The sequence below is a fragment of the Anticarsia gemmatalis genome, chromosome 8 (assembly GCF_050436995.1).
Source record: "Anticarsia gemmatalis isolate Benzon Research Colony breed Stoneville strain chromosome 8, ilAntGemm2 primary, whole genome shotgun sequence".
NCBI classification, from domain to species: domain Eukaryota; kingdom Metazoa; phylum Arthropoda; class Insecta; order Lepidoptera; family Erebidae; genus Anticarsia; species Anticarsia gemmatalis.
Genome location: NC_134752.1, coordinates 9,352,128 through 9,378,506, shown reverse-complemented (window position 1 = coordinate 9,378,506; position 26,379 = coordinate 9,352,128). Strand labels below are relative to the sequence as shown.

The following is a 26,379-nucleotide window of genomic DNA, read 5'->3' as shown; positions in this document are numbered from 1 at the left end:
GGCAATCTACTTAATGCCTACAAAAAATATGCGCTGCATGTAATGAAAAATGAATAAAAAATACAATTAGCCTTTTTACATTCGATTTCAATAAAGACCACATAATAAAGCGTACTATATTAACACTGATATAGTTACCTAATCTTCCTGCTAATATCCTATTCGGCGTGTCAATAATTTGTCGGAAATAAGTAAGTATTCCGGCAAATACACACACTCTAGTATATCCGCAGTCATTTAAATTTGGGCATAAAAACATTTCCGCTACTCGTTGCATCGCAGTTATTGGTTTAAATCAAATATAATAAAATGTAGAGTGTAATTTTATGTATGAACAATACAATACATATGAATTATAATTGTAATAAGTTCCACGATTGGTAGAATGATGTATGTTGCACGCGATGTCCAAGTCCCGTCATATTATGATCAAGTGTCAGTACATTAGGTAAACTAAAACTTGCTTGTTTAAGCTGACTCGGTTCTGTACGTGTACAAAATATTTGTGCTACATTGAAATCTGCTTAAATTTAGTTAGTACTCTACCTACTTGTATTTCTTTGTGATAAAAAAATTAAGTTATATATAATTAGTACAACTTTAGTCCGACAACTTATTACAAAGCCTTATGCCCGCCCATTTGTCTGATTTAGAATAATCAATTCTGTGTATTTCTATAATGAAGTAGCTGTATCAAAGAAATCAGCTCGGGAGGCCTGCGGGTTACTGATGTTCTAAATTCTGAATTTCGTACACCTCCGTTAGCTGGTAGCTAACCTTGCATTCAAGGCTCTTTACTAAGTTGGTGGACTGTAATGCATACAAACCTCTTTTTTTGCATCAGGAAAATGCATTACTGTATATCCAGCCCCAGGGAGGAAAGCGGGGGTCTGTCGGGCTCTCCCGCCGGCAAGGCTTCCGGCTATAGCTTGGGCAAACCGACTAAAAACCTGACGGTGTTCCTTCCACAGTCACCATAACGTGGCCAGGACGCGGTTCCTCCAATCGGATACTCCGCGTCCCAATGCACACAAAACTAAAAAAAAAATACAATGTTACACGACGGATCTCTAAACGTAATGTTGACTAATGCCCGCGATCACGATGCTATCAGTCGGCTAGTTTGCTATTGTTTATCTACTGAATGCCTAAGATGATCATTGCGTGTTCCAAATGCTTATGTTCAAATCCCCGCTACTTCTTTCATATTGTTCGTTAGTTCCCGCGAACCTTTTGTTCCTCACATCACATTTACTAAGATATTTGGCAAGCGTAATTCCGTAAGTATATTTGCGAGATGAATAATCGCCACAAAATTTTTCATTGATAAAATTGTTTGCTCTTCACACGTAATAATTACACTTCCTCTTCGTAATGTTTGTTGTATGATACTTAGAAAAGATGATTCTTGTAGATTTGTTTTATTAGATTGGTGTGTAAATATTTTTTTATGCTATCACGGTAGCGTCATAGAGTTGATTAAAATTTGAAAGCTTATATCTTATCAATCTGCCCGCACGATACAAGATTAATACCTACGTTCACGTTTGACTCCTATTGCTATCATTTCTTATTACGTTACAAATATCTATGAAAAGATTTAGGGGTACCGACTATTCGATGAAAACCAGTCCCTTAGAAGATCTTTTATATCCACAGATCATAAAGTGATTGTATGGACAAAGATTTTACAAGTAATGTTTACGTTAGACTGATATCAGAAAATATACAGTCGCTAAAAAGACCTTTTATAATGTTTAGATAAGTTTAGTTGCGTCATAACGTAATTGTGAAAATAGATCTAGGAAATTCAATCTGCAAATTGCTACTAGGTTTAAAACATTAATTTGCGTGCCTGTTGTAACCGAGTTCCGTCATCGAGGACAATACTCGGTCATAATGCACAGGTGCAAGCTCACCCATCCGCGTAATAGTGAGTGTAGTGACACAGTACTTGTTACTCATTATAATAGCTCATGTAGTTACCACCGTTGTGCAAATCGCTTCCCATGGCCTGTGGAAGATAACACGCGCACTTGCGTCTTCCCAGCAGCACGATTCTCTGTGAGTGTGAGTCTGACATTAAGAATGTTCTGCAATAATAGTTTCTCGATATCTAGCCGGTTGTTGAAAGGTGATAGTGATTTTTTACCACTATCGACTTTTCACAGCGCCTCTAGCGGGTGTCGTAGGAACTACTTTTGCATTACATTTGAAATGTCAAAATCTCGATACTCGTTAGAACGGACTGTGAAGAATCGCGCTACTACTAATTACTGTTACTTACTTATAACAAAGGATCATGTGGCAATTGTGAATTTCTGATTATACCGCGTTGGCTCTCGCGTAAACTTTAGGATTTAGGTAAATATGTAAAAACTACTTCCTTTTACAATCTCTCGCTGCTTCGCTTATCAATTTTCGAAATTAGGGTGAAGGATTTGTGTTATGATGTCTTTTGAAGAATTTAAACTAACACTTACTAACAAGGAGTACTGTAGCGAGACTCTCCCACTATCGATATACGAGGATAGGCGTTTTACCCCCCCGGTTTCTGAGGTAAATTTAGCGGTAGTTTATCTATTCCATAGCGTTTAAACTCATATAAAAAAACGCTATTAAATAGATAAACTACCGTTAAATGTACTCAGAAACCCGGGGGTTATTCATACCGTTGCATACAATTAGAAATCTATCGCATCGGCCATATGCACAAGTGAAATAAAAACGACACGCTTTTGAAAAGTCGAAAGTGCATGCGCAACCTTACCCAGTGGACCGAATTACGACGTCTATTCCAAGTGAAGCGAAGACGATTCTAATAAGAATCGCTTTAACGAGGTGTAAAATTATACTTTATTGTTTCTCACGAGTATAATGAAGGAACATTATGGATGCCTCTTTTTGTGTAACTAGTGTGAAGTTAATTTATAGGTTAATAGTTTGTGTAACAGTTGCATTTATTATGTTTGTATGTGGTTTGTATTTGGTCACATCCAAAAAATATTTTTCGACTTACTATTTATCTCTTGCCATGATTATCATAGCGTAGTCTAAAATTACCTATATTATATAATTTAATGAAGAAGTCGGTGATAAAAAAATATTAAATTATAAATAAAAATTTACAATTTATTTAGATAGGACTGCGTCGGGTCGTAGGGTTTCCTCCATTATAATTATATCTCTTCTAGAAATAAGAAGAATTGCTGTTCCATAAACAATAAATGTAGTTCATTTATTAAACAACTAAACTAAAATAAAAATCAAACTATTCGTATCACAAAGCATTCCACATAACCTACGACAATAATTCACAACGAAACAATAAATAATTCGTACATTGTCAATAACGTTAATTAACGAACGTGAACTTATGTAAATGACGCGACTACGTAACGTGTGTAATTGGAGCCTTTTTGTTCGGCGAAGTCTCGAGTGCAGTACTTACCCCCTTCGCGTACAATCCAACTTGCTTTTTAATTAGCTACGCACTACTTTCAGTTTCAGCTTGCTATTATATTCGTTGGAAAAGAATAGAGTGATAAATTGTTGGTGGTATTATCTACTCTATACAGATCGTTTTGACTAATGAGATGTTATTGTTTTGTCACGTAATTGTTTTTTGGACTTTTATTGTGGTATTGTCGTGACAATTTGCTCTTAATGCCGAAATATGGAGTCTACTTTGCTTGGCTTTTGAACAGTGTTTTAAAAGAATCCTCCTCAAACTTCATAATCATTCCTAGCCAGTGTCAAGCTTTAGCCAGTCATTTTAGTCTTCGAACTATCACAACCTTTATTTTCCTCATCCACCATATTTAAAAAAATAAATATTCATCCCATTAATGTCTTTATAATAAACGTCACGTAAGCTCTGTTGAGTAATACAGTGTTTGTGTAATTCAGTTTTGTCTTTTTCAGTCATATAATAAATAGTCATTGATACACAGTTGAAAAATGTATTTAAGTTAACAAAACACTGTATAAATGATAAGACGAATATTAGTAGCAAATTATATATAATACTGACATTAGATAGATACCTACATTGAGTTTTTTTGCCGTTTCTTTTCACGAGCAACCAGCTTTTCAGATGCGATCAAAAATTTTAAAAATATATGATTATTTCAAATGTACGAAGTTTATGAAATAAAGGTTATTTTGATTTAGAAGACTTTATACGACGTTTATTTGTACAGTACAGTAAGTTGCACCTGAGTAAAGTTATCATTTGATTTTTTATCGTGCACTATCAAATAGATAGTATATGCGATATAGTAAATGCGAATTTAAATAAAGACAGCGAAATCCGGATTTATAATAGTGGAAATATCCGATATTGGTATTTGTAATCTGGTATTGGCCTAGTTTAAGTTTATTTGATAACAAGACTACTTTGTCGTCACATAATGAACATGTTTGTCTAGAATTCTCAACATATGATATTAATTTAAATCGAAGGTTCCTGGTGGATGTGTTTTTTTTTACTAAATATACAAAGAACTATTTCATGCCGTAGATTCGACCGGTACACAAATTATTGTTTCGGGTCTGGTTGTTCTTTGTGTCCGTTGTTTAAAAAGATCTTCGCGACACAAGAGCGATGCTTAATGCGGAAGTGATAGTGATAGTTTACAAACATACAAACAACGAACACAATTTTGTTGAGTACACTTCTTCTTTTTATTTTACGTATTCAAAATAATTTACACGTCAAAAGTAAGCAAGCATGTCTAAATTTATATTTTAGATTATGTCTATATATGTTTTAATCCAGTGGCATGTCAACTATCTTATCTTAAAGTAGCTATCAGCCGTTAAACTAAATTGAAAAAGCATGCTTGTTGATTCAAGCGATTACTCATGCACTCATGAATTTAGAATTAATTTAGATGTTATTATATACTATTGGTATTGTTTTCAAGACAAAATTGGACGTTTTTAAGTTTCAGTTAGTAAATTTCACCACCCAGGTAAAATGCGGTAAGGGTCTTTGCATGCTCTCAAGAAATGTTAAACAACTTTTAGGCATTCAAGTATTCATTAATATATTTTTGTTCACCGTGTGAGCAAGTGATCATTATTTCTGATACACATATTATGTATGTCTTTGAAAAGTCATTGGTGTGTTGCATCGGGTTCGAACCAACACCCACATGGGCGATGCCAACTTAAACCACTCGGCTATCACTGTGCTCTATCTATAAAACCCAATAATATTCAATTATGAGCTATTTTTACCATAACATCGTCCTCTTACAATATGTATTCTTAAGCGCATTGTATTCGCTAGGAAAAGTACCTTCATAGGAAAAAACCTAGAAAAGAGGTTTAAAAAATATGTTTTGACAGAATCTCTTCAAAACACCTTTAGGGTCAGTGTAAGTAGGTAAAAACAGCTGAACAACGATGAGAAGTGAATACCGCGTGATCTCTTTTAACATAAAATCGATTAGACAAGGTACATTCACGGTCTTTGTTAGTAATTCACTAGAATTTTCTGATCGCTCATAATTAGGTAATTAAGCTTAAGTACTATAATAAAAAGTGTTAATTACTTGTTCGACTAACGATTTGCATTTACTATTGTTGACTAGTGTTAAGTATTTTGTTAATTATTTTTTATTCCTTTCATTAGTGAAAAAAGTACGTTTTTTGTAAATTAAGCTTATTTTCAGTGGTAAAATGCAATTAACGCAAAAATATTAAATTTGTAGGTTGTCCAATGAAGTAAAAATACAGTTCGGAAGCACGATTATCTAACACTGCCGTCTTTTGACAGCTAAATATCGTATGAAAATCTGATCAGCACCTCTAGCGGGCGCCATAGGAAACATGAATTGCAAAGCATTTATTTAAGTACTTTTTGTTGAAATACTCAGTTCTACACTTGATCATCGTGCCAAGTGTACGAAATGCTCTATCAGTGTATATTTATGTTATTTCTTTAAAAATACTAGTGTGTTTGTGAATTTCCAAAATACATTTATTTTGTTTGCATCTGGTGCCGATTGAGCGAAACTTTCAAATTGTATTCTTTGAAACGTTAAATAATATTGAAAAATGTCGCTCGAGATGGAATTGGTGCTATGAACATTGCACTTATTATATTGTATTAGGTTGTACGCTTATATTTTTTGGTATAAAATTATGGTAAAATTCTAATTTATATTAAAACATATTTATGCAGAGATTCCTGGCTTCGATACACCTGAAATGCACCAATGTGCTTTACATTTCCATATACGCGTTGGTATATATTTTTTTAGTTCTGTTGGTAGTCTGCTTGCTTGTTACGAATAAAAATGACCAACAATGTGATGAACTCATTTCGAAACATACAATTACCTATAATTAATTTACGTCAATAATTTAAAATAAATTTATTATCATTAAAATAACTTGGAATTTAGATGGCAGACAACATTCTAAATTTAACAGCAATTAACCACAAACTATAGGTAAAACAAGTACACCATTAATATATAATTACCATAGACTAATTGGACAGTTATAACTAATTACCCCATCAGAGGAGAGCCGTATGACAAGTTCATTACAGGTCACCGTTCAAAACAAATGATTATGATACATTACTTTGTATGCTAACCACAATGTAATGCTTTGATAAAGAAGTGAAGCATTGAACTTTCAAATACACGTGGAATGAAATGCGTCATTGGCTAAAGACTTTAGATCATCAATGTGATAAAACGAACACGAGATTGAATCAAAACTGCATTAAAACATACGACGGCAACTAGACATTTTCCATCATATTTGTAAAATAAAGGTTTATCTTAAAATATTTCAAAATTAAAAAAAAATGTGATTTAATTTTTAAAACATTATACTAATTTGACAAAACTTATATTCAAAATGTAAACCATTGTTTTATACATTACCATTTTTCCGCATCTATATCAATATCTTAACAAAGGACGTTCAATTTGTTGCAGTATGGTCGCCATTCTAGATTACCCGGAAAATATATCTCGAAGGAGAAAAATCTTGAAACATTTTTGCGAACATCGCGTTTAGCCAAACAATTCAAATTGTGCAGATTTCTAGAACTTTCATATCGAAAGTCGGAGTCGTTTTTCCATCTGGCCAGCGATGTCCAGCGCTAGAGTATTCAACACATGCACATGATAGATAACCTCGGCGTGATCTTTAACTTACAGATTGAATATGTTAGTCAGACGTGAGCGGCACTTTCCTAGAATACCGACCAACTTTCTCGTATTGTACGTACGTCGTACACTTTGTATTAAGGGTTTCAATGTGTAATTGAACGGCCGATGTCCGGGTGATTTGCATCCTCTCGCTCAATTAAGAAGTCAGTGCAGAAACGTATCAATAATTAGAAGTAATTTCTACTTCTATGGCCTTAATATTATGCGTAATGTATATTGATTACATAGAAATATACAGTTGAATGCGCAATTATCTGTACTTTTCAGCAAAATTATCAAAGGTGCTATAACATCAAACAATAAAAGTAGGTATGCCACCAGGTAGTCTACCAGGATAGGGGGCTTTTGCAAGGAAAACCAAGTAAGGGGAGAGGAAGGAAAAGTAGGAATGATTTTAGAAACGTTTTTGCCGATATTATTTGCTCATGCTTTTGCACTAAGAGATCAAAGTTTACAAAATAGTATGTTGCTTAGTTTTCGTTTGCATAATTTTTGATGACAAAGGTAGAAATGCGTTTGACGTCAATTGACACAACTGAGGATGTATTAAAATTAGTTTAGACATAATTTCTCAGAGTTCCACTTTTCATAAAAATGCGTAACGTTATTTTGTATGTTAGTTAGTTTAATATAAACAGAGAAAAACATAAAGATTTAATTTTGGATAATCGGAACATGTCGGCATTCCATGGAGTGTTGAAGTTTATTTGTAGAAGTTTTATATAAAACTCAATGCACTTTCCTCCGATCTGAATTCGCTTTCCATTACAACTTTCAGGTACATGGTACTAAATATTTTCTAGATACATATTTTGTTCATTAGGGTAGCAGCCTGTTTACTAAGAATCGACTCCTTACTCCTATGACCGCCAAAATCTATTGTGATAACGCTATTCTAAGGTTAACAGGTACATATCAAGATATTTAGACTAAAAGTTTTCTTATGTCAATTGACAGACAAAGCAGGTATTTTATATGTATGCAGAAATCTATGTATGTTTAAAGTGCTAAAACAGCGCTGTATATCACAAATAGGCATTTTTGCAAACAATTAGAAAAATATATGAAATAGCTATTCTCAATATCCGCGGCATCGTATTTCTATAATGTTCCACTTTACGTATTTGCGTGTTTACATGACACCGCCAAACTGATTTCGCAATCATAGGCGATCGTGTTGAGCAATACCTTATTATTTAGCTTTATAATACTAACAAGTACGTAGGTGCTAGTAAGGACTTTTTTCTTAGTATCCCTGTGATATGAGCCGAGGAATGTTACGTCGCGTTATTTAATACGTGAGCCATCGCCTGAAGTTCTCACAGCCGAGCGTCATGTTCTTGACAAGGCGCCAGTAAAAGACATGATACAATATGGGACATTGACTCGTGTAATCTGTATTACTGATATCGTGTAATATGAGGTAGTCCAAGTTTAAAGGCACAGAATAATAAAATGTTTTATAGTCACGATGTTGACACTTTATTGTGATCTCGATACAGAGATGGTTACCGATCTAGGTCACACAGTTAGGTTATGTTTATCGTTTTATTGGGTTACCTATCGTTTTGTCGTTCTAATTACTCAGGTTAGAGGTGAGAAATCTCTAAAACAAGTTCAATTCCTACTAGCATTGTGTACGATATTCAATGAGATTACTCTATTCAGTGGAAAATATAATAAGTTACAAATAAAAATAAATAGATCTTCCATTCTTCCTCTACATTTATCGTACTCTTTCTGCCTGATTAAAATTAGTTTTCAGTATTTTTTTACGAAAATATAAAATTAAACGGATAAGCTTTAGGTAAAGTTGCAGCTTCAGTGAGTGATCGATGCGTTATGTGTTGTCGCAGGTACAGCGGGTGGGCGCGCGCACGCTGGCGGCGACGGTGGCGCGGCGGCGGCGCGGGCTGCGCGCGCGATTGTAAGCGGTCGCCGACGCCCGAGGATCATGCGCGCAGTACACACGCGCCGCGCCGCACGACCGCGCGCACCATGCTCAACATGAAGCTCAAAGAGCGCCTCGCGCTCGCCCTCAGCGCCTTCCTCGTACTCTTCACCCTCATGCTCGTCGTAGACCTCCAGATGGACTATGGCATCTCCGGCCACAGGGTACCCCTTCACGGAAGAGTCCGTATGGGAGACACGGAAGATAAAGGCCGGTCGGCTTACATAGAGTTTCGGAAGCGGTTCCTCCAGAAAAGGTTGGTGTTGTGTTTACAGTTTAGTGCTCCTACATTTCAAAATGTTCAGCGTATTGTGATTTGTGTGATGAAATTTTACGTAGTTTTTTTTTTCTCTTGGGAACTCTGCGAGCAGGTAAGTACAACTATTGTCTAAACTGTAATAAAAGTGAATTTTATGAATGAAATAAATTCGTTTAACATATTTTGCACATTAAAATATACAAATTAAACATAATTTTACATGTAGTAAAGTAGTTCTACAGAAACTTTTCAATCAAAATTTATCTTATCGAACACAAGAATGACCCTTTGATTGCGTCGAAGAATTTTTTTGAAAGTGTATCATAGAATATTTTATAAATAAACAAGTTTTTAATGACAAGTAAATTAGTTTGTTCATTGTATTATTTCGGAAAATAACCTAACGGGTACGTGTTTTGTCTAAGTAATGAGTTTTTAATGTTATGCGGCCACTGAAGCATCAATTTAGTTTGATAGTTTAAAATATTTATTGCGTAGGAATATAATTAAACTATGTTACGAATGATGTTGTATTAAGAAGCATTCTATTAGTAATTTATGTGTATTGTTATCTCGTGTTATCGTCGTGTTTACTGGTTTGACAGCGTCTCTGTAGATAACACAGTTTGCTATACTTCAGAAAGGACAATATAGGTACAAGATATATTTAAAAAATCCATAATAAAAACTAGAGCATTTTTTATTACTGTTGTTGTTATGAAGTATTGTACACTCGTAAGAAACTGTTATCTCTGAGTATTATAAAATATATCTCAGAAAGGTTATGAATCAGACTACGGGACATGTTTTTGTTTGTAAATATATTTGCTACTGCTCAAACTTTTCCGCACGTTAATTACTTACTCTATATTAATATTCCTTACTTATTCTCGAATTGTATGTCGAGTCACATCATTAAAATAGTATTATTGAACGTACAGTCAACATTTGGAAAATTTAAAATAGGTAGTCTATTTTATACACAATTTTGAAATGCAAAAATACATTACATGTTTCAAACAAAATTTCTTATGGTCTTATATATGTGTCTTAGTTTAGGCCGTGACAAACCATTTATATACCTAAACTCTATTTATCTAATCAGACAGTATTTATCACCCAAAGGCCGACTAAACTCTTGTTTTGCACTACTTTTAAGCCAGTCTGCATTTAAAATAATAATACGTTTAACGCTTAACCTATAAAGCTTAAATTTTATTATCACAAAGACTATCCATCTTAATTGAGGTGAAAACAATTTAAAAACAATCGGAGTCTATTATTCGATATTTGAATTTCTTACGTTTCGTTTTCGGATACAAAACTATAACAAATTAAAAAAACGTTATTTGTGCAATGTATCCTCTCTGGTACTGTTATTTGATTTATATAATTTGAAGACTGAATATGTTATATAATAAATAATATTTACCTTATATATGAATATAAATTTATCAAGTTTGTTATTATTGTCGTGTGTGAACTGTGGAAGAAACAAATTTTTCAATAATTTCAAGCTCTAAGCGTACAAATGACTTTGACATCATTATTGTTTATTTAAAATAATTTTGTTTGCGCACATTAGCGCTGCATATATTATGAGTAACATTAATGTACTTAATTAGTGATTAAGTACATACAATTCTTAAAATCTAAGTACTTACATTTAATTTTCGTAGACATAATTATGTGAAGATTCAAAGTTGAATTTTTTTTCGCAGTAACAAAAATATAAATTCTTTTGCATCTATTGAAGACTAAGAATATCGGTTGCAAAAGTAATGCAGGTTCATGGCAATTATGAAAATGAATTAGATGAGAGTTACGGATTCTTGGGTTTAGCAGTTTTTATGAGGATGCAAATCTTCCACGTATGTATTTCATCATTTAATTCAATCTCGGAACTAAAATGCCTTTGTATCTAAAATAACATTAGAGTAGGTACAATCACTAGCCCCCGGTTTCTGAGTACATTTAGTGGTAGTTTATCTATTTAATTGCGATATGACATTATACGCTATTAAATAGGTAAGCTACTATTCAATGTGCCTTAAAAACCGGAGGTAAGAAAATTATATATTATTATTTTAAATTATTTTGTACCCATTTACCCATATCATATCAGTCTTCGGTAGTCATTAATGTATTCTTATCTCTTATCAGTTAAGCAGCGATTATTTAATCCTTAACGTTGATTACGTATATTTTATTATCGATCGGATTTCACGTCTTATCACCCAATTTTATTTATACACTCTTTGTTGTTTCATTGATAAATGGGCTAATATTTTCGGACGTTCCGCATGAACGCGTTAAAGTAGACATAATCTATACTAATATTATAAAGCTGAAGAGTTTGTTTGTTTGTTTGTTTGTTTGTTTGTTTGAACGCGCTAATCTCAGGAACTACTGGTCCGATTTGAAAAATTCTTTCAGTGTTAGATAGCCCATTTATCGAGGAAGGCTATAGGCTATATATCATCACGCTACGACCAATAGGAGCAGAGTACCAGTAAAAAATGTTACAAAAACGGGGAAAATTTTGACACATTCTCTCTTATGTGACGCAAGCGAAGTTGCGCGGGTCAGCTAGTATATAATAAAATAAATTAATGTATTATTATTTTACAAGTATTATTAAGTTGAGAGCCTCTGTTGCGCAGTCGGTTAAGTATACGGCTGTTGACTACGAAGTCCGCGTTCGATTCCCAGGATGGACAAAGTGCTATTGGTCTTTTCTTAATTAATATTAGATTATTCCCAATGGTATTACAGAATTTTGTAACACACCCGAGATATGGCAAACGCTCGCACTTTGTTAATGACGAAAAGCGGGTGTATTTTATTTACTACTGCCTACATTTTCAGGCATAATGAAATAATGAAATAATATTAGATAATAAGCATTTATATTATCTAATATTTATTTACCTCGAAATAAATGTTCAGTTAATAAACTTAGCAAGAAAAAAGCTTCTTTAATTATTTCCTAAGTCGTAAACCACGATGTGCATCTACATTTCAAAGTCTAGCGTTAAAAAATAATATGAGCCATTAAATAAATTGTGACAACCAATCATATCGTTGGAATTGGCAAATCTTTCTCAATTTAAGTTAACGGGAGGCCAATTTTAGGAAGGAAAAAATGAGAAACTTTTTTTCCTGTTCGCTCACTTACATATGTATAGACTTCGTTATAATATTCGTGGAATAAAAAAGTGGGTTTTTAAATTCTAAAATGCAAAAGGTTTTATGATTCAAGGTCTCTGTGATATGCAGTTTACAAAAGTGCCAAAACTGTAAATAAACAGATGCTCAATTGCATTAAAATAATCTTTCATTTGTTATTTTCATAACGACTGAAATGAAACGCTCGTCAGACTGGAGAGCTTAGGGCTTAGTAATAACAGCCACTTGGATCGATCTCGTTGGTTAAGTTTGAAGTTGTTCTGTGGATGGGTGACCATATTACATTTACATTCACAGTTTCTCTGAATACTCTAAGGTCTACATTGCTTAATTTACGGCCAAATTTTCGACTGTCAGCTACCTTTCTTCAATGAATAACAACGGGGTCTGTTATTATGCAAATTTAATGCAATTAATGAAAAAAATGGTCCTAAATAAAGTAGTTTGAATCTCATCGTATCGTAAGTCGTTATCGGTGTGTTACGGAAGTTTTTGCACGGCACATGTTCGCAGTAATACAAACTAAACAGTCTAAACATTATGTGCTACGAGTTTAGCGATCCATTTACGATTTCTTTACATTTGTACACGGTAGAGCGTTTTAGAGTAAAAAATAATTCTGACTTTTGTACTTATTAGAAAAATTTCGAGTTTCATTCATACTCACGCGATACAGTGCCTCGATTCTCTATCACTACCGACTACCGACAACCGGCTAGCTATCGACATTTGACATTTAGAATATACTGCCAAAAAGTTTCCTACGACACCCGCTAGAGGCGCTGATCAGATTTTCATACAAAATTTCTCGATGACAGTTCGGTTGTCGGTAGTTGATAGCAGTAGAGAATCGAGGCACTAGTCAAATGACTTAGATTACTGTCCCACTATCGTGCAATTGTTTCCCTTCGGAATGAGAGAAGGTTCAGGCCTTGAGTCAACCACGCTATCCAAATGCGGGTAGGAAAATTTGCCTTTCTTCAAGAACTGTGTATCACTGTAGCGAGTTTTCGTACAGTCGGTACTATCAAGTACCGAGAGTTTGACATATAAAATGTGAAAGAAAATTAGTTTCTATGGCACACGCTACAGGCACTAACCAAATTTTCGTACAAAATATCTCATTAGCTAGCTGGTTGTCGCTAGTGGTACTATGGTGCGATTCTCACCAGTCGTATCGAGTATCGAAAGTATGACATTTAAATTGTACTGCCAAAATAGTTCCTACGATGCCCGTTTGAGGCGCTGATCAGATTTTCATACTAAATTTCTCGATGACAGGTCGGTTGTCAGTAGTCGACAGTAGTAGAGATTCGCGCTACTGTACGTTAAGTCTTGTGTATTTTCAGATCACCTGTACTTACTAATCTAAGAGTATTATTATAGTCAAATATTAGCGTCCGAGTTCAATAACATAGCTATTAGTCCGATAACACTATCTTAGAACAAGCACTAGTGATGGACATATAATTTATTCGTTATCACCAGATGAAAAGATAACACTTATAATTTCGACTATATCACAACTTATCTTACTAATCGATATAGTTATCGAAAATAGTGTTTTTAGCTACATAGTTATTAGATATGAATATTTTTGTTTCTGCCGTAGAATGAAAATTAGTAATTCATAAAAATATTTCAGCCGCCGAAGGTCCGTGTGAAAGAATTAAGGATATATTCCAACCACTAACTGACCCGCGCAACTTCGCTTGCGTCACATAAGAAAGAATGAAAAAAAAAAACCCGTTTTTGTAACATTTTTCGTTGCTACTCCACTCCTAATGGCCGTAGCATGATGTTATATAGCCTTAAACTTTCCTCGATAAATGGCCTATCTAACACTGAAAGAATTTTTCAAATCGGACCAGTAGTTCCTGAGATTAGCGCGTTCAAACAAACAAACAAACAACTTATCAAAATGTACCTAAGTCGTTAAGTTAACCACGGATTATGAGTTTATACCCATAATCCATGATTTGTTGATATTATATATTTCTATCGGTGCATTACTTTTCCGATAAAATTTAATAATTTCATACAGTATTCACCACAAACTTATGAAACCATTATTAATAAATCCTCAAGTTATAAGTTGGTGTTTAAACTTAATAAATAACATCATGGTTACTTATAGAATACTTTCAGCTCTTCTTGCCAGCTTTGTAGCGCTTATATAAAACTTCATTACTATATATTTGTTATAATTCATTCACGCAATACTTGATATACAACATATTCACAAGTACGTAAAGTACTGGTGAATAATATTTATAACAATTCTTTACATTTGTGGAGAGTTCAAATGCATTAGTACACTGGCCCTTACTATTATTTAAATATACAGCTTTTGTTTTAACAACAATGGCTTAATTAATTTGTCATTTCACTCGGCTGAGCAAATAACAGATTGAAAGGAACGGAACATCTAACATTTTTAGTTTTTCATATTTTAAATCTGTCTCAAAATTCACGATAGATTTGCAGGTCATAAAAGAGTAACCTCAACAGTTGGCAATTTTATAGGAAGATAATTTATAATTATGTACCTATACCGAAACCGCACTTCCTTATGTAATCCATAAATAAATAAAACGTAAACTTCAGAGGATTTTGTTGAACTAAACTATTGCTAACGAAACTATACTCGCTCAGCTTTGGCGAGTGAACCCGTGTGTTACGAGACACTTGTCAAAATTGGTCGATAGTGTATTTTCGGCTTAAATATGTATTTGGAAAGGTGAAGAGCTCGCGGCCAAGTGACAGCAGCCGCTCTCAGGTTATGCTACGCTCGACAAGCTTGGTCAGTGGATCATAGTCATTTTCAAAGGTCTTTGACTGTCATTACCAGCAGTCAGTAGCTTGAAAATCTTGAAGGTCTTAGGATTATTGTGTTATAGCCCAGGTAAGTGGGTTGTGGAGGTCCGATCAAGCAGTCGCTCCATGTACAATACTGGTATTCAGCTGCATTCGGTGAGACTGGAAGCCGACTCCAACATAGTTGGAAAAAAGGCTAGGCTAATTGAGGTGTGTATATGAGGTGTTATATTTGCATAATGGTTTGACAAATTCTTTGCGTACATAACTAGTTAAACCCGTTTGGATCTATTGTTTGTATCTACACTTCGGTACTTTCAACAAAAAATTGTTAAACAGTCACAAAGGTCATTAACTCGGTTTGTGACCAAACAACAAAAATCATTGTATTAGAATATATTTTGCGACTCAGGTCACTACTCCTAGAAAAACTCATACTCCTTGCTTGTGGGTTCAGTACAGCAGTGCAATTTTCTACAGTCAATACTAACCAGTACGTTCCGAGAATTTAACATTTAAAATGTACTGAACTATTAGTTACTACGGTACCCGCTAGGGGCGCTGATAACGTTATCTTACGAATATCATTGACAGGTAGCCGGTTGCCGACAGTCGATGATGTTTAAAATTGCGATAAAGGTTTACACTTACAGCTAACCACATGGTGATAGTTATACCGGTTAAAGTCGTGCTCAGAATCTCGATTCTCTACTACTATCGACTACCAACAACCGGCTTGTCATCGAGAAATTTTGTATGAAAATCTGATCAGCGCCTCTGACGTGCGGCGTAGGAATTATTTTGGTAGTACACTTTAAATGTCACACTTTCAATACTCGATACGACTGTTGAGAATCGCACCATAGTACCACTATCGACTATCGACAACCAGCTAGCTAACGAGATATTTTGTACGAAAATTTTGTTAGTGACTCTAGCAAATTTTTGGCAGTAGGTACATTCTAAATGTCAAAATTTCGATACTCGACAGTACCTGCTGTACAGAATCGCGCTACAGAATTTCGTTACAAACAAAATATTTTGTTAATCGTTATATCAATAGATATATGATGGGGCACATAAATTGTTGAAGTTTTACGACTAGAACGGTAGGTAGTATTTCGTATCGCTGTCAAGGGAAGGTGCCCACGTCTAAACTAAAAAGGGTCAACCTTTTTACTTGTATTGTTTATAGAAATCACTAGGGATTATAGTTTATTTTACATAAATGACCACAGAATTATTATTGACATTTATTTATCCACTTTAAACAGGAAAGTTGTATAAATAAACGAGAAACGTTATTTTATACGGGCTAACAGCCATTACTTGGTTACTTTGCTAAAATATGTTCACATCTGTTCATACTTTCTTAATCTTTTATATGAAGAGGCTATCTTTTTTGCCTGTTATTCTCCTAGTGTGCTATCAATTTTCGTATAACTCAAAAAGTAAAGTCCGTTTGCCGCGTCTGTCTGTCCGTTGGCGGAAAACTCAAAATGTAATAAACGGATTTTCATGAGCTTTTCATCAATAAATAGAGTGATTCCCCAGGAAGGTTTAGCGTATAATTTGCTTAAGTTAACATGGTGTATGTAACACGAGCGAAGCCAGGCGGACTGCTAGAAATTTTATAATAAAGTGGTCAACATTATGTTAAAAGTTGACAGACCTTTGTTTTGTTAGGCATAAAACATTTACCTCATGAATGTATGTATTTTGCGGCTTTGACTCACTTTATACACTCAGCGGCAGAAAAAGTGGCCCAAAGCAAAACTACGATAAAACTTTTTAGAATATCAATATATGGTTACTATTTTGGCTATAACTATTAGTTAAACAGTTTATACACAAGTTTAGTTACAATTTACACTAAATAGTCGTAATTTTTAATCAAAAATGGGAAAAATTAAAAAATACAGCTTTTGTCGAAATCGCTTACTGAAAGTTTTTGCAAAAACCTAATTCTGCACCAAAGAAAAAATCTAGTTTATACCGCGTGTTACCTCCTCTAGCATTTATGGTGACCTGCATGCATTCTGGCATGCTTTGGAGGATGTTTTAATTACTTCTTGAAGAACTTTATCCCACACTCTGACTAGAGCGGTTCTTCGCTCACCAAGTGATTCTGGTGGGTTGGGCAGTGTACACTGTTTTTTAGCATGTGCCAGACATGTTCTATAGGGTTGATGTCTGGACTGTGAGCAGGCTAAGTCAGTTTTTGAATCCCGATATCAGCAAGGTGCGATTCCACAACGCGGGCGCTATGAGCGCGCGCATTAAACTGCATTAGAGTTAATCCTCCCGACCAATGAAATCCATAAGTGGTACAACATGGTCTTGGAAGATTTCTTCAATGTACCCGGCTGCTGTTAGGCGCTGATCTACGATGACAAGCTCCGTACGTGCCTCCAAACATACACCTCTCCATACCATAACAGACCTACCTTTGTAACTGACCGTCTGACGTGTTGTGTTGGGAAAAAACCGTCCTTAATGGCGTCTTTACACTCTCTCACGACCATTTGGTGCTCTTAATGCTACTCAGCACTCATCGGTTAACAAGAACTTGCTCCATTGGTCGATAGCCAATTCACATGTTTACGAGCAAATCGTAATTGCGCAACTCGATGGTGTCTCTCGAGTTCTGGTACTCGGGTTGGTCTTCCTGCCTGTAAATTACGTTCTTTTATCCTTCGCCTCATGTTCCGTTCACTAAGAATGACTCCGCGTGCCGCTTGAAGCCTCTAGTGAATCTCAAACGCTGTCAGAAAGCGGTTTCTCAGCACCTCGAGGTTAACAAATCGGTCATCTCTTGCGGATGTACATCGTGTTCGTCCAATTCCTAGTTGCCGCGTGTAGAGACCAGTCTCACGATACCTCCTAATCGCAGACCTTAAAGTGGTACGCGATACATTGAAAAATGCAGCCACCTCTCAATGGTAATGGCCCTGATCGGACAACAAGACCACCTAAGCCACTTGTTCAGCAGTAAGTGGCATCTTCAAATCTTTTCTAAAATCTAAATAGACCAATAATCAATAAAAATCATAAAGAAAATCGTTTCCGTGCAGCAATATTTCAAAATACAGAATTCAACTGACCTCTCGAATCAACACTGAATTCAGTTCTAACACACATTGTTAGAAAAAGTCATCCGTCACTTAAATTAATCTGAAATTCAACACTTCATAACATTAAACAGATCACTTCGCAACTACTTACAACAATATATCTTTCATATATTACTTAATTTGTTTACAAATTCACGATAAGCGCTTGGGCCACTTTTTCTGCCGCTGAGTGTATTTGTGAGTGGACGTTTCCGATGATATTATCTCTAACGTTCACGCTCATGCAAGCCAGCGCCATCTATTAAATGGGAACAGAACTAACAGTGTAAATCGCGAATCGCGGCATACCATACATCTCTACCTACACGTTTGGTTAAAGAACAAGCCGTGTTGTAAGAAAAAATAAATAATTATCACTCCAATGGTGAAGGAAAACATCGTGATGAAACCTCAAAAAATTGTTTGAGGCATTTCTTGACGGCATGCAAAGTCCCCAAACTGCACTTGGCCAGCGTGGTGGCCTAACCTCTCTCTCGTTCGGGAGGAGACTCTTGCCCAGCAGTGGGACAGTTATAGCCTAAAAAAATCCGTTTACTTGCTGCAATATGATACTGTATACTGTGTACTTGTACAAACTTACAGATTCTACGTGGGTTCCACTTGTCCACACAATTATATTATTATTGACTTATTTCTCGTTTTCGCACGTGGGCAGTAAGTAACGTAACTGGTCAGTGGTCAGTCACTTGCAACATAAAATACGTATTGTTGCAGAATATTTTGCAATATTTATAATAGACAACCAGGCGAAACATTAGATATTTTATCTTAACCTTTCCTCGACCTCGCGTGAGTCCAGCTTTTTCATTGTATAGTAAGCATATAGTTATCTTGTCTTTATTAAATACTCCCGCTTCACCACGTGACGAGCATATTGCCAAATAAGACAAACAACTAGAGACCGGGCTACTACTGAGAAAAAATCCAATAGCACTGAACCCAGGGCCTCACCGGGAGCTATGATTATACACTACCGTTGAAATCAGAGACAGTCCATGCCAAATACCTTTTCGCAGGCATGTATTGTATGGCAAATATGTAACTGCAATAAAAGTAAGTTAGCTAGCAGTAATTCAGTTATTCTTTTTTTAGGGTGATGGAAATACATTCCAATGTGACTTAACAAATGCTATTCATCTAGCAAGCGATTACATTCGCACAGCGCACAATGTGGCAGTGTATAGTTCATAAAAACATCAACAATGGGATATATCACGATTATATTGTCTTAAGTCCAAGACAAAACACAGTGCGCAATTTTATTTACCAAATTATATTGTTGTTTTTAACTTTTTAGAGTTATTTAGTAAGAATAAAAGAAGCTCGATTTTTTCACTACTGTCGACTAACGACAACCGGCGAGCTATCGAAAAATTTGTATGAAAATCTGATCAGCGCCTCTAACGGCCGTCGTAGGAACTATTTTGGCAGTACATTTTAAATGTCAAATTTTGCATCCTCGACAGAACCGACTGCAGAGAATTGCGCTACTGTACTTTCCTACATTAAGTTTCTCGATACAGTACATATACATATATGTACCTATTCAAACATTAAAACGTTCCGATGGACAGAATCATAAAAGCGCCCGATGCATTTTAGTATCGTAGTTTCGAACTGAAACAGCATTTGTGGGATCCAAAGATATTTGTTACACGCTTGGGTATGTGGGCTACATTTTTTTAAAACTCTCTTAAAGTATTAAAAGCATTCAACTTTTATTAATTTTTTGTCAATGTTTGTATAAAAAAGCAGTCGGTGTGAATCATATTACACGGAAGTGAAGTCTAAGGGTACTCAATGTCTCAAATATGTGTGCCGACAGCACATCAACACAATTCACCACAATCTACGTGAGTTTTATTTTAAAACGACAAACCGGATTTTACTCAAGAGAAACTACCTAAATTTTACTTCTCCCTTTTGTCAAATACGACTCTGTATTCCAACCTACCGTTACCAATAAGCTTCCAAACAATCAAAGAACAATACCTGTTTATTAAATTTAATTGAAATCGAAAATAACTAAACAAACGGATTGTACATAAGTTGTATAATCAGGCTTAAAACCCTTCAATTATTTACCTTTGTAAACATAATTGATAAAGTAACAATGATACAAATATAAATTATTGTTAGAATTACGAAGAACTCCTGTAGGACTTACAATTTAATTGTATTTAATTAAAAGCCTTTACTTAACGGAGTATTGTCTAAGTACTTCTTAATGAAGCTTTGATTTCGGATAAAAATTAACAAATTATAACAAACGTAGTATTTTTGTATGAAAGTGGGATTCGGAGGAAACCTGTGAATTCTGAAAGAAACTCAGGTTTAAAGTAACATTTTAAAAAAGTTCTTTTGCTAACTAATACTTTAATGAACTAACTAAGATTTTAACAAGACATATAGTATCATACTGAGAGTAGCAAACTGTACTGTAAATAACGCAAGAACGTGATATAATCAGCAGTTGGTTACAATACCGCCATAGAGACAGTCAGTATGCGTAGCGTCCCTTGCTTTTTCAAAGCACAGGTGTATGTCCAAATTGACTGTGATCATTGTACTACTTGCAACTAACGACACGATGTGTTCTACCTATTATTCTGATGCAGTACTTATTACTGTTGCTGAACAAATAAACAGCTTCATAACTTTTTAATGTCCGCGTTGAAGTCAATTTGAATAATGCGTCGCAATAAAAATTATTGTCACAGGCTGCAGACAAACAGACTAGGATTCTAGCTATCTTAATAATGTATGATATACCTGTGAAATTAAAATTGTCATCGTTTATTTTAACAGTAATGGTAGCAATGGATCCCGGGAATATGAGCAGTCGGCGCCGAGTGAAACCAGCGGCGGCGGCACAGAGACTGAGCCCCGCACCCCAGCGCCACCTACAGACAGATACGAGGACCTACAGAGGATATTGTTCGCACAGATACAAGGCAAGGCTGACGATCATACCGTCGTCATCCCGCCGCACAGAGACCTCAATGTACTGAGGGCCGAGAACCCCACTATAGGTGAAATGGAGGATTTAGAACCTAGGTAATATATATTTTAATTCAAAAAGTTGCTTTAAACATCAAAGAATAAGTAACTAGTTTAAAACATAAAACAATAACGTCAGTTACTTGCGCACATCAAAAGTTAGTAATAGAAACATGCTCAGTGATAAAGTATTTTTGTACAAGCAAACGCCCGTGAACTCGCATCGAGAAGTTACTTAAATTCAAAGTTCTGCCAAATACATTAACGTTGTTATTCTAAACAAGTTTGCTGTAAATTATTTTAATCGTTCTTAGAAAAATCACTCAACATATTATTTTTATAGCAGCGAAATTGCGTTTAACAATACAAATACAAAAGAGAACACTCAGTGAGTTAAGAAATATTAATTAAAACGTTCCGCGAAAAACGACGCGAAAAGGACATTACAAGGAAAATTCTGTAAAGTTGTCGACAGCTGACATCCACAAGTACGATTTATGTAGCACGCCGCGAGGCTCCAAATTAAATTGTTAGTTCGTTCGTTATTACCGCAATTAAACTTTGATAACGCGAACATTGGTGCGCGACAACTGTTTACATATTTCCGCGTCCCGGCTCCAAATGTGCCGCTGCGACCGAGGGTAATGTTCTATGAAACACGTCAGCGCTGCGCCTTCTAAAGGCTATAGCTTTTCATCTACAACGAATGCCCCTGCAGAGCACTGAAGTATGCATCAAAATCAAACAGGTAGGTCGCGACCGGCCTCCAGTGGTTCAAGTAATTTCACCAACGCAAATATTAGGCCAAATCTCATAGGGCAACGTGAAAGCAATGAAAAGAATATCACATTCCATTCGCGTTTAGGTACACTATCAACAGGGTTTCGTTTGATACAAGACTATAAAAAAGGATCATATCATACTTTCGGCGCGGAATGATTCTATAATATGAAACAGACAAGCGACCTTTCTTTATCTTGTGAGGCAAATTTCACAAGACCTACAAGGAATCTTATTTAAAATCCAGTTACGGGGTCCCGCCGAGATAGGCGCGGGTCTTTGACAATAAAACTAAATGGAATGAATGCGTGATGGCTTCCTTAAAACGCTGCTCGTGATATGACGGGACCTGTTATGACTGAATTCATGTATCATGTAGAAAGGGTTGCGTTGATACATGGAAAACCCGGGCACATTTTTTTCAAAATTGGTGTCATCAAAGATAATAAGAGAGGAGATGAATGTTCATTGTTTAACACGAGACCATTTTCTTTTGTTAAGAACGATATTTTACAGCAGTCGCCGACATAATAAGCTCTAACTCCTTCTGTTCGAGTGAGTAGGCGTCGGGTCGGTGGTGTTTTAGAATCGTGAACGTCCACTTTCTGAACGACGAAACAATCGCGTTCTTTTTTTCAACTCGACGGTGACGCCAGTACAATTCACACCAAAAGAGAGTCAATAAATTTTAGAGTAGCTGCCGGCTTGATTTCTAAATGCAGGTTATCGGAGCATGCCACAAATCGAAAACGTTACACGTACGCTCCTTAGTATTCAGTTCCGTGCTGCGTCGTGTCGCCCGGAGTCTCGCACCTACCGCTAGTAGGCAAATCACGTCCACCTATGTGTTCCACGCAGCCAAAACCAACACGCCTCCATCGGAAAATCTTCCATGTAAATCTTGACGTTAACGACCAGGTTTACGGGCGTGTGCGAAAAATTTAAAGTAACTTTGAATATGATGTAGAACGCTTGCTTTTGTCTCACATCCGATTCTAAAACCATAACAGATACTTTATAATATAATTATTATCGAATGCAATGATTATTTTGTGCATGACTCAATTGTGATATATCGTATCTTAACTTACCAGTTGATTTATATTGCAGTATAAACGCATCAAACTTAGAGAAGTTTCAATTGAAGATAGCACAGCACGAGTTGTATGAGGACGGCGAGCCGCTGGTCGATGCGATTCTCAAAGACATGGTCTTCTCTCCCATCCTACATGTAGGTAAGTTTCAATATCACTTGTCTCCGTAACAATACTATGATTACTCATTGTAGATAGTATATGTAATTAATCAATTAACATATGAAACGCTTCAGAATGTATACTCTTATTATATTATCAATAAATGTGAATGTCATGAATTTTCGTGATATACGCATTTTAAATTAGTGAATGTTTTGCAACCATAATTGTTCGCTTTGTTCTACTAAAACAAATCAAACTCGATTAAACTATTGAGTAGGCCCTGATCTCAATTTAAGTATGTATCGCTATCAAATATTCAGTGCACCGTTGATCGGACTTAGAAAAGCAATTACGTTTAGACAGACAACCTTTATACCACCCCCGTTCTATGACTGGACAGTCGTGGCCTACAAATTTAATGGATTACCTACAAATAGTGGTTCGAATAATTTGAATTAAGAAAGACACCAACTATTTTAAGAAAATATATTATCTGAACTAATTTTTTTATGGAAAGAGACTACAAATTTAATTGCAAAATTCGTAACTACTCAAGATTGCAATTGATTTGAATCAATGCATCAGTAATAAATATAGCGCGCCACCAAAATAATATGAGATACAATATTTGTATACATATAAAAGCTAAATCAGGTAGGTATGTATATTAAATGAAGCTGGGTCTGCAATCAGTTGCCTGGGTTAGCGGTCCAACGGACAATAGTGCCACAACAATCTCGCCCTTTACTTCGAATTGGACTTAAATATTTACACCACTTAAATGGATTTCATTGTTGATCCGACTTTATCGTATAATACAATATTTATTTTTAGTCTCTTCTCGCTTAGTAGGCCATATGATATTCTTATATCATCTAAATTACTTATATGAAGACTATTCAAATTGTGTGAATATATTTTTAAACCTTAACTAACCACTCGATTCTATTTAACAGAGCAAAAGGAAGGAGGGACCCAGCTGAAACTTATTATTGACTATCCAAATGGCGTTCAAGCTCTGTTCAAACCGATGAGGTAAGTTTGGTCGATATCATTGTCCATAATTTATAGTTTTGCCCTAAGTACGTCCATCATGTGTCATGTCTTTCACAGATACCTAAGTTTTATTTTGTTGGGTAAACAAGTTGGGCTCGAGGGCCTTAGTTTCGAGTGTCCATGCATGCTCCTGAAGGAGTTGCTTTAACTTTCCTGTCACCTTGTGGGGTGTGTTGTGCTTACTCCTATTCACAAAACTTTGAGAACGTTCTTTCTTACGATCGGCTTAGCAGCGGCTTGCCCACACTGTTCTCAACTACAAGTGCTATTGAAGCAGTGAGTTTGCCAAGTTCTGTTACTTTCCTACCATTGTTAAAGTTGATTGTATTCTCAATTCAATACCGCGAACACATCTACATTTATTTATGAAACTTGAAGCTTTTAGTTCCACAGCTGTTGCGACAAACTTATGAATTTGTCGATGAAAAGAATTTAAAACTGCGACTTGGAAAAATAATAATACTATACGTATATTACGCAGCGTGTTCGATATTCTGTAATGCTATCTGATACAATTTTGACGTGACAAAGAATACAAAGAGCATTCCCAAAAATGTGCTCGCGGGAATTCCACGAGACTCCCGGCAGACTTGTATATCGAGTGTCAGACGTCTTAGCACTTCGCCTTTATTTTAACAATATAGATTTCATATAAAAGAGTGGATGATAATGTCGAAGGCGACAAAATACTGCGTATGTTTGCAACTAAGTTATGTATGCACATAACTTTACATATCAACGTACTGACTGACTGTTCTCGATACTTGCATTAGAATTCGTTCGTATGGAAAAAACTAAACAGTATAAATTATTCCCGAGTGAAAATACTTAAACATAGGCAACCAACTAACTTTTCTAGCGGACTGGATAACTTTTCTAAGAAAATTATGGACTCGAGGGGTTACCCCGGCGACATATCAAGAGGCCCTCGTGGATCTTTCACGATTCACAAGGGGCTATAAATTACGCGACAGTCGGTGGTAACCCTTCCCTGCACGAGTATCTATTAGTTTTATCACCTTGACAGCCACTCCTCGCTGTACAACTCTTATTTATTGTACGAGGAGGTATGAGTTTGTTACACGATCCTGATTCACATGCAAGAATTAACTAACAAATGAAAACGTATAAACGGTAAAGAGCAAGTGGAACTAAAACATTTGTTAGTAGACTTTTTAAATTGTACTATCTCAGTTAGGAGTCGCAGTGAGGACAATAAATCGGAAGACACTCGGTGCAGTATATTACCGGGATTGCTCCTATCTAACCAGATTCACGATTTAAGAGCCACTTTAATCGTTTTGTTTCCGAGAAATTGATTAAGCACCCACATTCGACTCATTAGACACCAAAAGAAATTATACCACCATTTGTTACTGAGAATGAGTAATTTTTCTATTTTAGTACGTAATTTAACATTTTTCGAGGTTATAAATTTATTTCAAAGGACAGGGGTCCCTTATCTTCGAGAGTCGATATTTGATATTTCTCTTTAATGGATTTATATTACTCGGTTTCAATTTACATCATGAATAAGTACCTGCCACAAGTTGGGGTGGAATAATGTTGAAATTCCTTCAGATATTTTTAAATTATCAGTATCGGTTCCTGTATTACCTTATAGGGTTAAATGGAATATTTTTTTAGGAAGTAATGTCGGTCAGTTTGTGTTTTTGTAATTCACCTTGACCATGTCGAATTTTTGGAATGTTTGCCCTAATTTTAATGACTTTCATTGCCTTGATTATTTTTAATGATATAGTCATAAGACCTTCTAGTGCGGTAGTGGCTCGAT

At 35.5% G+C, this 26,379-nt stretch overlaps 1 protein-coding gene across 1 annotated transcript in view; it reads left to right on the top strand.

Annotated features, from left to right (window-relative positions):
- Positions 1-26,379, top strand: part of LOC142975010 (extracellular serine/threonine protein CG31145) — a 109,819-nt gene that overhangs the window by 78,542 nt on the left and 4,898 nt on the right. Inside the window, exons 3-6 of the mRNA XM_076117623.1 lie at positions 9,056-9,406; positions 21,358-21,606; positions 23,440-23,564; positions 24,485-24,563. Coding sequence (XP_075973738.1) covers positions 9,198-9,406; positions 21,358-21,606; positions 23,440-23,564; positions 24,485-24,563 — 662 coding nt within the window. The 5' untranslated portion in view covers positions 9,056-9,197. The remainder of the gene's footprint in view (positions 1-9,055; positions 9,407-21,357; positions 21,607-23,439; positions 23,565-24,484; positions 24,564-26,379) is intronic.